This window comes from Scatophagus argus, chromosome 19 (assembly GCF_020382885.2).
Source record: "Scatophagus argus isolate fScaArg1 chromosome 19, fScaArg1.pri, whole genome shotgun sequence".
In the NCBI taxonomy this organism is placed as follows: domain Eukaryota; kingdom Metazoa; phylum Chordata; class Actinopteri; family Scatophagidae; genus Scatophagus; species Scatophagus argus.
This window is the reverse complement of record NC_058511.1, coordinates 9,116,405-9,129,376: the sequence shown is the minus strand read 5'-3', so window position 1 is coordinate 9,129,376 and position 12,972 is coordinate 9,116,405. Positions and strand designations below refer to the sequence as shown.

Here is a 12,972-nt window from a genome sequence, read left to right as displayed (position 1 = left end):
ACAAATGTAATGTTCCTGGCAAATGAAGGCCAAGATTTCAGTTAACTCAATATAACAGCGTCTGTTTACAGTATATTTAGTACATTAAGTAGCTAAAATCCTCGTTCCTTGACCAATGTGCAAGCAATGTTACCGTAATTCATCAGTAACAACAATCCAATAACACAGACAATTACAGATTAAAATTTATTTGCACTGTAACAGTGTGAATTATGAGGAATTTTATTTTCACCACATTTATTTTCTGGTAGAACATCTGTACTTCAGCATGTATCAGATTTTGTGCTGTGGTATTGGTACTGATAATTAAAAAAAGGTCTGCAGACTCCTTCCACCACTGGGTTGTTACTCAGTGATGTTTCAGTATAGCTGTTCTCACAGGAACCTGAACCCAAATCATCTGGTCAAGGTCAGGCCAACACTGAGGCTTGTTTTGGAACGACAGTTTGGGGTCATATGTGCATCAAAGCACACAGTGGCCAGTAAATTTAGCATTTGTACAGTTTATGAAAATAAAACATTTCAGGTGTGAGTGGTGAAAGTCTTATGCATTCATCTTCATGCTGGCATTCCCACTGGCACAGACCAGCACTTCTTACTGAGGCTGCGGATTTTTAAACAAAAGCACTTTTTCCTCTTTAAAGCCAACCCTCATGTCCTCAAGATATTTCAGGAAATAATAAAAGGAGATTCTCTATTCTTCACCCTTGTCCTCACATGAATGAAAGACAAACACTGAATGAGCTCCTGCTGCTGTTATGTTAACTGGAACCACACGGTTCGGCACAAATCAATTCATTTATGTCCCCCAAAGACAATAAGCGCTAACTACCGTATACTGGAGATGCTGTTTGTTTGCCGTGAGAAACTTGAACGTTGTGACGCACTAAAAATAAAATGTACATTTGCCTTAGGATAAGGGAGGGTGCACTTGTCACTTTTGTTTGCATGTACTCGTGTCATTTGACAGACCCTGTCATTAACCGCACTGATTAATGTACACAATGGATGCTGTCAGACACCAGTTTGACACACTGAAAATATGATGTGAATGTACACTGGAAAATATGATGTGAATGTACACTGGAAAATATGATGTGAATGTACACTGGTGTCAATGCAATTTCATACAAGGCATACTTCACTGTCAAAGAACAAATACCTTTAAAGTTAGATTAGTGGTTTCTTGCGTAAAGAAAGAAAGATCAGCGGCGGAAAATTAACTGGAAGAACAACTTTGAGCAAACCAGAGATGTTCTCTTGGACAGAAGCCTAACATGTGCAAAGTAAGTACAGACTTCTCAGCTTATCACGAAAATGAGGCAGAAGAAACACGTGTGGCTTGCTGGTATAATGACAAATGTCTGCATCCGACCTTCCGCAGCCTGTTTAACACAAGAGTAACACCAGAGATGCCAAATCTCCCACCAGCACTAACAGTACTAAAGCTTGCATTAATAAACTAATTAATAAACAAGAATTGTCATGGGTGAGCAAGATTATATAGAATAAATCTACGGTAGCTATAGTACAACAAGATGGGAAAACTTCATGAAGAGTATTTTAAAACATATTTTACACGTGTAAAAATGTAGAGGGGATATTCTTGCCATGCTTCCATGCACTTAAAAGTCTCGATAGCTCTATTCTGAGAGCTGTGTGGTTTTTCCATACGCTCTCATTTATGTCGAGCTTTTAACTCGATTTCTAATCTTTCCCTTCATTTACCAGAACCCTCAGCAGGCCTGCGCGCACATGCTGCACTGGGACGAGCCTCCTGATGAAGCAGAAGATCAATGTCAGCGGCAGCAGGACATCAACAAGAAAAGATAATGAGAGATGTGGTAGATGCAGTGCTCATCACCGACACGCATCATCTGTCTGGGAGATGAGATGACAACACACATGGAATCAATCAAAATTAGCAGCTAGTGTGTAATCACAGTTAGCCTCGTGTGTGTCTATGGAGGCTTCGCGCAGTTAATAAAGCTTCTGTCAAATTTTAATTAAAGAGGAAGAAAAAGAATAGTTTATTGATTTTGGGAGATTGGTGGGCCTTATGAAATAAGGTTTAGGTTCATTTCACAAAGACAAAATAAATGAATAAATAAAATAACAACAAAAAATGTTATTTCATGAATGGTATTTCATGTATTTACATAAATTCGTATCAGTCAAGCAAATAATGTGATGATTGAATGGGTTATCATGTCACATAATAATAGTGACCCATTAAAAAAATGAGATGGTAGGCAAATTTCTGTTATTTATTCACTATCCTACCTTCCAATCATATTTATTTTCATTTGCTTGACAGTGCAATTTAATTAACTAAAAGCTATGTTTTTCTGCTTTTGGTCATGTTAAAAAAAATGTTTCAAAATGTTAAAGCAGCTGGGTTAAAGTGTGTGTAGAAACACAGAGAAGGTAACAACAGGATGGAGAGTGAGAGGAATGGAGAAGGGAGAACGAGACACACTTCATCAATGTATCAGTCCCGCAATCCCTTTGTCTTTGTCATATTCTGAGGGGTTTACTGAGTGTCATCAGACTGGTTTGGTATCCTGTACAAATAAGATGTAAGCATCTATTTGCCCCAGGACGAATGAGGGTGTGCTTGAAAAACAGTCACAGGTGCTCATAAACATTTGACAGGCATACTTCTCACTTAAGATTAGTGTTTGTGTCTGTCAGTCCTCAAACCAACAGGCATACTTCTGTGTCACTTGCAGGGACAAGGTCCCGGCTGGCTCTGAAGCGGTGTAACGCAACGAAAACTCAAAGTTTCATATTTGCAAAGATGAATATAATTTTGAAGATTAGTGGTTGCAGATGTCCACAAACAAACTGCAGCCCACAAAATAACGCCAGAAAATTCTCTGTGAGAATGATTTTGAGCAAACTGCGGATGGTTCTCTTGAATAGAAGTCTGACATTAATCAAAGTCTGTAAAGTAATAGATAATGAAATAGTGTTACATTTGCACCTTTGATAAAGCTCCCTTACATTTGCATTATCTATGACTGCAGCCTCAGAGGCCAAATATGGGACCATAAAAAAACACAGAAAAGAAAAAAAAAACAGTGAGCCAACAGTAATAACTCAAGGTGGTCATGATGGGCGTATCAACATTGTCATCACATACTCACATACTGGCTGTTAAAATAACACTTTTCTGTGTTAAAATGAATTAAAGGGATTCTGTGTTTGTATATTAATGCAAATATTAAGAATCATTCAGTATTATCTCATGACACAATCAAGCTGTTACACTTTGAGCTCTAACTCCAGTGAGACATGATGGAAACTATTTGTCTATTATCAGACTTAATTTACATAACTTTTCCATGTTATACTGAGAGCTCGGCATCAAACCTACAGCGTGTTAAACTGGCATTGTGGGGCATAAAGGTTTGTTTCAACCCAATTCCAACAACCTCACCGCAGTGTCCTGGTCAGCTGCAGTTTGCTTCATACAAACAACACTTCACTGTTATCTGTATGAAACAAGCACTGTGGCTGCCTGGCTTGGCTTTGTGGCCACAACAGGCATTTTCAAAGTAAACACATAACTCACAAACAAAGCCCAGATGTGACCTAACTTAGCGTAACAGCCGCTCAAATCACCCACAAACAAACCTGCAACCGAACCAGATGAAATCTCCGCTCAGCTATGTGCTAAATCCTACGCCACAAAAACTCTGGAATGGACAAAAAAAAATGATGAAGAAGGGTAGTAAACAGGCGAGGAATGAGGTGAAAATGAGGTGGTGACTGATAAAAGAAGGAGATCATGAACAAGGGGCAGACGTGGGAAGAAAGAAGTTGGCAGGGAGAGAAAGAGGGAGCACAGAGAAGAGATAGTCATGCAGACATGCAACTGGATGAATACAAGGCCCCTGTGTCCACGCTGTTTGTGTGTGAGAGAGCGTGTGTTCAGAACATTTACTGTAGCTCTGAAGCCAGCTCTAGTCGGTATTTAGAGGGAGTTTGCATGGACCTCCTTCACACAGACCTAACCCTTATCCTGACTGGACTGGACGGGAATTGGAACAGCAGGGCTGCACATCAGAGACGTATCTCAAACAGAGAGGTCAGGCTCCAAAAAGGGAAAATGGGATAAAAGAGGAGAAAGAGTGAAATGCACAGAGAGAGGGAGGAGAGAAAGACTTACTTTTGGAGCAGGGGGTTTGTGGTCATCCATATATGTGGATTCACCTGCAAAGACACGAGCGCACATGTTAGGATTCCAACATACCCACAGTGTAACCACTTCGAAGGACCGGAGGATTTAAGTGTCATCACCAAAAAGAAAGACTGGGCATCAAAAACTACTACTTTACACTACATCAGCATAACGATGCAGGTTTCTGAAGCGTGTGTTACCGGTAATGTGACAGCAATAATCCAAAAAGTTAGCTCACTTCAATAAGGCGGTGATGTCCACACAAAATCAGGTGTCTTTTTTTTTAGATAAAATGAAAGAATATTCTCCTACTTTTTATAATACACAAGAAAACCAGCTGGATTAGCAGACACACACATTGTCGCAAAGCTAAAAACAGGGCTGTTCTTCCTTGAAAGACATGACAGAGATGGACACAAACCAAAATCCGGTGGCTCTTAAACTCTGCCACATCTCCATTTTTATCATTTATTGACAATATTATCAAGATCAAGAACACAATTAAATGTAATTCAAGTTTTAGGCAAAAAAAAAAACAAAAAAAAAAAACAGAAAGAAACAAGATTCTCCACTTTTTTCATATTTTGGCTTTGACTGACATGTTTGCTCTGTGCTTCTCTTCCCTATAAATAATCTATCTTATATTATACATGACAAATATTGACCTAGAACCTAGCCGCCTTTGTTTTTTAAACTGTTCCCACATTAACAAGATCCATCCAACTTTAGTTCGACGCCACATTTTGCTTGCTGCCGCATCCTCCAGCTTCAGAAACAACAGGAGGCACTTCACTTCACAGCCCATACAACAAAAGGCTCCTGCATTAAGTCTGAGGATGTCACAAAGAGAGTTACAACCTAGTTATGCAGTACATCGAACACCGCAAAGCTGTTTTATGAAGGGACAATGGAACTCATTCAAGGCTGCCCCACACTGAGCATCTGTGTCGTGTGTTTCAGCCAAGTGCCCAAATCCAGGTCCTGGCTTCAGACAGCGGCCTTTTCTTTGGCTGCTTGTCCAGACTCAGAAGAGATGCATCACTTCCCAGCACATTTACAACATTGTGGTGGTTCACCCAGGAGAAAGCAAGAAAGACTGGAGAGTGTGGTGGTGGGGGGGGGTAAAGCTATAAAAAGAGGAAACATTACACAGGAGAACAATATCTCTTTGTTGTCTCAGAGATGTGATCCAACACACAGATGAAATTAGCAAGAAATGATGCATGAACACACACACACACACACACACTGTTTTATAACCAAAGTTTCCCACTTGGCTGACACATTGAAATGTTATTACTGCATATGCTTGTGGTGGAAGTGTTTTGTATGGCTTTGAAAGTACTGTTTACACTATAAGATAGTGGTGTGTAAGCTTTGTGTAATTAGTCTTTCACTGAGATCCAATCTGCCACGGTTTGGCTCTGTTGCAATATCACACACACACACACACACACACACATACAGCAGTTCTATATGGAAGCTGCTGTGTGTGTGTGTTGTGGTCCATTAATTCACCAGGAACTGGGTGTATAAATACTGACACAGCTGCACTATGCTCACCTTCAGTGTTTTAAAAAAAAAAACAAAGAAAAAAACAAAACTCTTTCGCTATCTGTCTTTGTCTATTTTTCATGACTTTACACAGTTTTCCAGAGGAATGCTGAGGGAGGCACATGTTTGCAGCTCCTCTCCAAGGCTTCTGAGGTCATGGCAGGGTGAGGATGCAGAGAGGCCGACATCTCCTTTCCTTCCTCTGTCATCCATCAAGGACAACCATATCCCGCGACCTCCGAACCCTCCCCACTGCCCCTGTGTGCTTCTCATTAGGGCTTTTTTGGATAGCGGATTGGAACTAATTTTTTCCAGGGCACGAGGCTCGTAAAAGCTGACAGCTGCCCTCCGCCCCCACCACCCACAGAGAGGGATATGAACTCTAAGAGTCACAGTGCAATGTACTGTACTCGTCAACTCCACTGTCCTCTAATCCACTGTTAGAGGTCAGCGAGGATTAGACTTAATGGGAATCCTGGCTTGATCAAGAAATGTTTTAATTTCAAAACTGAATGAAAAAGAATATTCAATTCATGGCATATCTATAGGATCTACAACCACACTTTTTACCTGACACTTCAGCATCTGTTCATACAAATGTACAAACACACCTTTTAAAACCAGCATTCAACCATTGAGTTAGAAAGAAAGAAAGAAAGAAAGAAAAATAACAAATGCAAATACTCCAAGGAAAATGATGTGAAACTTATGTTATGGCCCTCACAGTCACCAGATATCAACTCAGGACAGCCTCAGGTCGGAATACTGAATCGGTCCAAACAAGAAATAGTCTGACACTCCGCATCCACCACCACTATTGCCAATACCACACCACACCACACCACACACCACACCCACTCCACACCATAAAATGGTAAGTTGTCACTTTATAATTCTGTTTTGATACACAGATGTTATTCAGCTTTAGAGGCGCTGATAGGTGGATTTCATTACCTTCAGACAGAGCCAGGCTTGGCTTTTCCCCATTCTTCCAGTCTTTGTGCAAAGGTGGCTGCTTTATATTTACCATACAGTCTTGATTGTGCCATCAAAACACCAAAGGAGAGAATATCTTCTGGAAGACTGGTGTCATGTCTCTCCAGTACAGTTCTAGAGATTTGTAAAATCTAGCTTGTGGTGGCCGAACACCATACTAAAGCACTTCCATGTTGGGCTTTCCTTTCACCTACCTGTATGTAGGTGCTTATAAAAAACGAGTGATGATGGTCAACAGGAAAAAGGTAGGTGAGGGTGCGTATTTGCGTGTGTACATGTGTGGGTGATTAACAGAGAAGCTAAATGGAGTGTTGGTATGCATAGGCATGTAGCTAAACGGTTAATTGGATTATGGTGTCACAAGATCTATGGACTCACCTCTGGCTAAGAGCAGCTGCACAGTCTCTAACTACAGTCATCTAATCAATGCTGCAAAATGGACAACATACAGTAATTCAGTTCTGATTTTAAGTTTTAATCAATGAAAAGTAAACCAACTGTGTTTATCAACAACAGATTTGTGCCAAAAAGGACTGATGATCCGCACAACAAGACCCCTCCACCAGTTAACATGTTTTATGATTTTCTGAAGCGGAACAGTGTGATTCATATGACAGAACAAAATATGAAAGTGCCATAGTCTGAATTAAGGAGTTAATTAACGTGAATCAAGTGAGGAATCCCACTGCTCAAACTCACCACAGAAGAAAAAAAAAAGCATAGCAAGTTGACATACACCAACCTGTGCAGCTGCTTCATCCTCATCCACGCTTGTTGCCATTTTTGTGGCCATATTTCTGTTGCTGTATTTCTGGCTCAGGCACAAGAAGGCGGCAGCACCATTGCTAATCATGCCTACAAAGCTATAATTAGCTAGCTTGTTTTTCAAAAAAACATAGCATTGGTCTATAAGAAATGAACCAATGTTTTAAAAAAAGAGGTTGGTAATATTTCCTGACAACATTCATTTCAAATCAAATCAAAGAAAAATTGTAATATGTGCTGTAGAGATCTCTGGAATTGTAAACATAACCCAAGAGGTCTTGACCGAATCATTCCAGAACAAGACTTTCCGGCACTGGAATTTTCCCTGTTGGTGTCGGCCTTCTTCAGGAATGCTACAGTGAGTTTTGGAATTTCATAAACATGTATTTAGAGAAGGGACCATTTCATTTGCTTTTTGAAATTGGCGACCTAGCTAAGTAGGGCTTAGGAAAGAACACATCCCAGAATAGGCTGAGGTGGGAGCTGAAAAACCACACAGGAATGGCTGCTGAGAAGACGGCCAAGAGGATAGGCGCAGAGTTGAGGTTGAAGGACCTTCGCTTTGCTGTGGGAAATGACTGAAAGCAAAGATGGAAGGTGACAGAGGTGCCGTCCTGGAATGTTCTATCAACCCTGCTGTAGTTTACGTCAGCTGTGTCAAACACACCCAGTTAAACTTTGACGCACGTCTCTGGTTACACTCCTTACTAAACATTCGTACCATATTAGAGAGCACATAAATACAAAGTCAGTGTGTACGGGCTACATGCACACTTTCCTCTGTGCGTTTGTGAAATGTGTGTGTGTGTGTGTGTGTGTGTGTGTGTGTGTGGTCACCCAACCCTTTGATTTGAAGTGTGGGAGTGGCCCTCCATTAAGACCCATAGCTCGACCCATTCACCTAATTACAGAAAAGAGTTAAGCTAAGGGTCAGGGTCTCCACCCACTGCACCCTGCTCCACATCACCCCTGAGTAACTCGAGAATCAACAATGGTCTGACAGATTTGTGATATAAATATATAGGCTGTGTTATTGTAGGTGCCCAAATGTCAAGACCTGGCAAGGAGACTAATTTGTGGACTTTTTGCTCCCCTAAAATTTTGGTTTGTGAAATGGAATAAGAGTACTGTAAGGGCATACACAAATGCATACAGATGTGCAGGAGTTGGAAGACGTCAGCGTGACTGTCAGCATGTCATTTGTGGACATCGGTGGTTGCCACCGTGTATACTGTACGACAGGGACGTACCACTATACTGATGATCCAGCAGATATGTGCTGACTGGTGGCCGTGCAGCAAAATGCCCACAAGTCCAAAAATAAGACATACTTAACGGAACAAGAAAAATAGATGCTTAATCATTTCCAATGCTTCTGTCAAAGAAAGTGGAAACAGCGGCTGGCTGTATAATTTATGGGAAAATCATCCATATGAATGCCTTTCACAGTAAAAATGGTCAATGGAACCTAATACACTTTGAAGAACTGAACAAATTTGAATTAATTTGTGCATGGTTTGTCAGATTGATTGGTTTGATGTTTAGCCACTAGTGCGTTTCAAAGTGAACATCAAAAATAATGAACTTTGAGCTGTCACTGTCAAACGACTATCAGTAGATTTTACACTTGGAGCGGTAACTTTATCTAGCTGAGTCATTTGACATCTCAAAGTTTTAAGAGGCAGGCAACGAGGCTGTATGAAGCCAAGCGAAGTGTATAAAATCAAGTGAAGCAGTATGCAAAGTAACAACATGAGGGGTTGTGGAGTGCCACTTGCTTAAAAACCCAAAGGCCAAGGTGCTGCAGGATTCTTCCATTTGAGGTTTAAGAGAACAAGGAGGATTTCCATCACTTTCAGAATCAAAATTCACCACACAGTGTAATTAATTACACTTATGTGAGTAAAGCTCTTGGGGCTACTTTGACTTCACCTTTTCCTCTGCACTGGCTTCTACAGAAAAACAAGTATTACTCTAAACCTTGTGAGACTCTATCCTATCTGGCAGGCTGTCACAGAGTCTATGAGCACCAACTTTCTCTGGAAATCAGGTAGCTTTGAAATGAGGAAATGAGCCATGAAGTAGAAAATTGGGCAAACAGTTGAAACCCTAATAGACGTCTGACGCCACACTCAAAGGAGAAGTAATTGATCATCAACTTGTGAGGCAGTGATGCGAATGCTCTTTCTTCAGTATGACATCCTGTGGGTGGTAATGTCAACATTACAAAATACACAATAATGAGAATCACACATCAGAAACAAGAAATACTGTTATTCACAGGATATGCTTTCAAGAACTTCTGGTGAAGTTCATGCTCCATCGGTTAACCCTGGACAAACCACTTCCCCTTCAGAGAGCACCAGAGTATTTGTGCAGTTTGTACATACCTCGTATTGACTTGTGGACATGTGGACTTGACATCAGCTGTCTTTCTAGCCTGTCCTTATGGATAAAGTGCCTGCTGGGGGCATTTTTGACTGGCCAGTGATTTTTTCCAAACACTCCTACAAAAGAGGTCAAATGGACTTTTAGGTCTTCCTTTTTTTATACCGATGTAGAAAAAACTCATACAAAATGTTAGCCAAGATGTTTAAAAAAAAAAAAAAAAAAAGTAGCTAAGGATGCTCTAAAAAGAAGGCTAAAAAATAAATTTCTGGGTGTGGTGGCATTCATTTAGAGCATGGCAGTGTGTTGAAAAACATAAGGCAGGTTTAGGAAAAGAATTGAACAACATCAGAAAACAGAAAACTGAAAAAAAAAATGTTTTGAGTCTAAGTAAAAAAATGCAAAAATCAAAGTAATGTCTGAACATTTTAAGATGTAAATAATGGTAGAGCCTTGTACATGAACAACAACAACAGCAGTTAAACTTTGGCGGCCAACACATTAAAATGAACCGCAGCTCGGCCTCTGTTGCTTTGCACCAGCTCTTAACCCAAAGACACATCCCAGATGTGGAAATGCACCGTGCATATATGGCTGGGCTCCCCAGCTACACACAATTACCACTGGTGACATCTGTACCATACGCAAGGGGAACTGAAATGACAACCTATGGTTTCAGGTAGTAGTCTTATTGTAAGATGTTGCGCAATTAGCACCATCACAATGTTCACAATGACACATATTTTTATGATTAAGACAGGGCTGTTAAATCAGCTTTGACGAAGCATGACCTGGAACACACAGTAAATTCAGATTATTCAACACTTTGTTTTGCTGCTGTTGAAAGCAGAGCTTTTGTACGTACATTGTTAGGGGGATATAGACTTCAATTTAATTACAACAAATTCTTGTCAGAACATTTGATCTAAAGTTAGATCAAAATACCTAACATTAAAAAGCACAGTCTTGGTCTATTATTCAAACCAGTGTTTTTTTATGCAATATCTTGACTGGAAGCTTTTACTGTAATAGTCATTAAATTGGTTCTGCTGTAGAAGGCCCTGCCTGAGTGAAAGAAGCACAGAAAAACATCCTGCTTTAATTATTTGTTTACAATACAGCTCCCTTGGCCGTGAGCCTCAACCAAGCAAAATCAGCTTTTGAAATAATCATTTTTTTCCCATCACACAAGCTTGTTTTTGATTCGGAAGCCTATCTGTTTTTCCCATTATATGTATCAACCTTTTTCAATGCCAGTTGAAGCATAATGTTGTTGGTTCGCCCTCCCCCCCAAAAAAGTCCTCCTGCATATGTTGAGATCTAACCGTTAACAAGAAAAAGGCACAGGAATTGGAAACAAAAAAAGGACTACAACTCCTTTAATCTCAGAAATGTCAACTGAAAACAGACAACAGCTGGTTGTGGGGACTCCAAACAATCTGCGCCCTTGTTTTGGGACTCAGCGGTGACGCTGCTGAGTCACAAATGAGCCATTCTATACATAAATCTGGAGAAACACAAAGAGCTGGATGCACACTCATGCCTAGCTGCATAATCATCACCAATCTGGATATTTTAGACTGTTGGTGAACCAAATCATCATTTTTTGCTGGCCTGTCATGATGGCTAGCATCATGAAAGGATTCTTTTTCAACATTGACTGTTAGGGAACGAAAAAGCAACCATTATGAACACTTAGGCTGAGATATCCAAGCCGAAAAGCCAAGAGTCTTTGCTTTATAAGTCTAAGTGTTTAACAACAAATACAAAAAATGGTTCTTAAACCTGCGGGATTTCTCGCACCGTGGCTATCTGCTTGTTTTAGGTTTCATGCTTGGACGTGCATGTAGCCACTGAAATCTGGAAGACCTGCAATGTGCTCTTTCACAGTTGCGCAGAGCAGCAAGCTTTAAGGACACACATAAAAACACAGGAGGATGAATGAGGCTCTGAAATAGTGAATGAGAAAGTTTGACATCGTGGGAAACACACTTGCTAGCTTTCTTGTTGAAAGTTATATGAGACAACACTGTATATACCAGTCTCTTGTCCGTATGCTAAATGTGAAGCTGGAGTCAGTCAGTTAGCTTAGCTTAGCATACATAGTGGAAACAGGGGTAACCTGTTGGCTTTGGCACCTCTGAAGTTATTGCATTTAGAAGTGCTGGTAGGCAGACTTTAGCTGCTCCCACCTGTTTCCTGTCTTCATGCTAAGCTAAGTTTATTGGATTCTGGCTGTCGCTTCACACACTCACACATGCAGATCATCTCTTTCGTGCTGGGTAAATCACCTGCTGCCCCACACCCTGTGAGACTATACACAGCGGTATTTAGAGAAAGTATGGAAAGTTTTTGGTGGAAGAGCAGAAAGAGGCGGAATGGGGACATTAAATTGAACACAAATTACCATATGAGGGAGGGATCAAGAGAGAGTGAATTACCATACAGGAACTGAATCCCTCTGGGTTCACCACGTGACAGAAGAAACAGATTCAGGAAAAACAGCTGCCATAGTCTACAGCACAGTGAGGAAATGAAAAGAAAGAAAGTCAGGGGGAAAGACAGAGAGGGAAAGAGTGAGAGACAGAGAGAGGGAGACAGGAACAATTTTTTATCAAATCAATTTGTGAGTCCTCTGTGGAGCAGAGGAAGATAAATTGCACTATCTGGCAACTAGAGCTTCCTCAACGGCCTGAAATCCCTTCAACAGAGAAAACATAATGATTTCACCAGGACACACAGATTCATTCACACACAGACATAGAAACACATACAGTTTATACTGGCACTCAAACAAGTACAGTACTTATTCAAATACTATGAAACTAGGCGTGCCTCTGTGTAATAATATCTAATATGATTATTATCTGTGAAATACAATGAAAATCAGGAACAGAAAGCAAAATGATGATTAAGGACTGTAATGAGAAAGCAGCAGCTACTTTTTCCTGGCATTTGATGGGATTTTTTTGCTTCCTGACAGGAAGTGTTGGCTCAGAGGCTCAACTATCTGTGAGCAGCACCCTCGTCTTATGGGCGATGACAGGAGACATATGCATTCCTCTTTATACTGCTAAATGTTA

General features: G+C 40.5%; 1 protein-coding gene across 2 annotated transcripts in view; it reads right to left on the bottom strand.

Annotated features, from left to right (window-relative positions):
- The window catches only part of usta (uronyl 2-sulfotransferase a), a 47,676-nt gene that overhangs the window by 15,852 nt on the left and 18,852 nt on the right, over positions 1-12,972 (bottom strand). Inside the window, exons 2-3 of one of the 2 annotated variants that reach the window (XM_046372539.1) lie at positions 9,892-10,008; positions 4,175-4,218 (exon numbers count right to left, since the gene is read on the bottom strand). In XM_046372539.1, coding sequence (XP_046228495.1) covers positions 4,175-4,218; positions 9,892-10,008 — 161 coding nt within the window. The remainder of the gene's footprint in view (positions 1-4,174; positions 4,219-9,891; positions 10,009-12,972) is intronic. The other variant, XM_046372540.1, reaches the window with a different exon arrangement.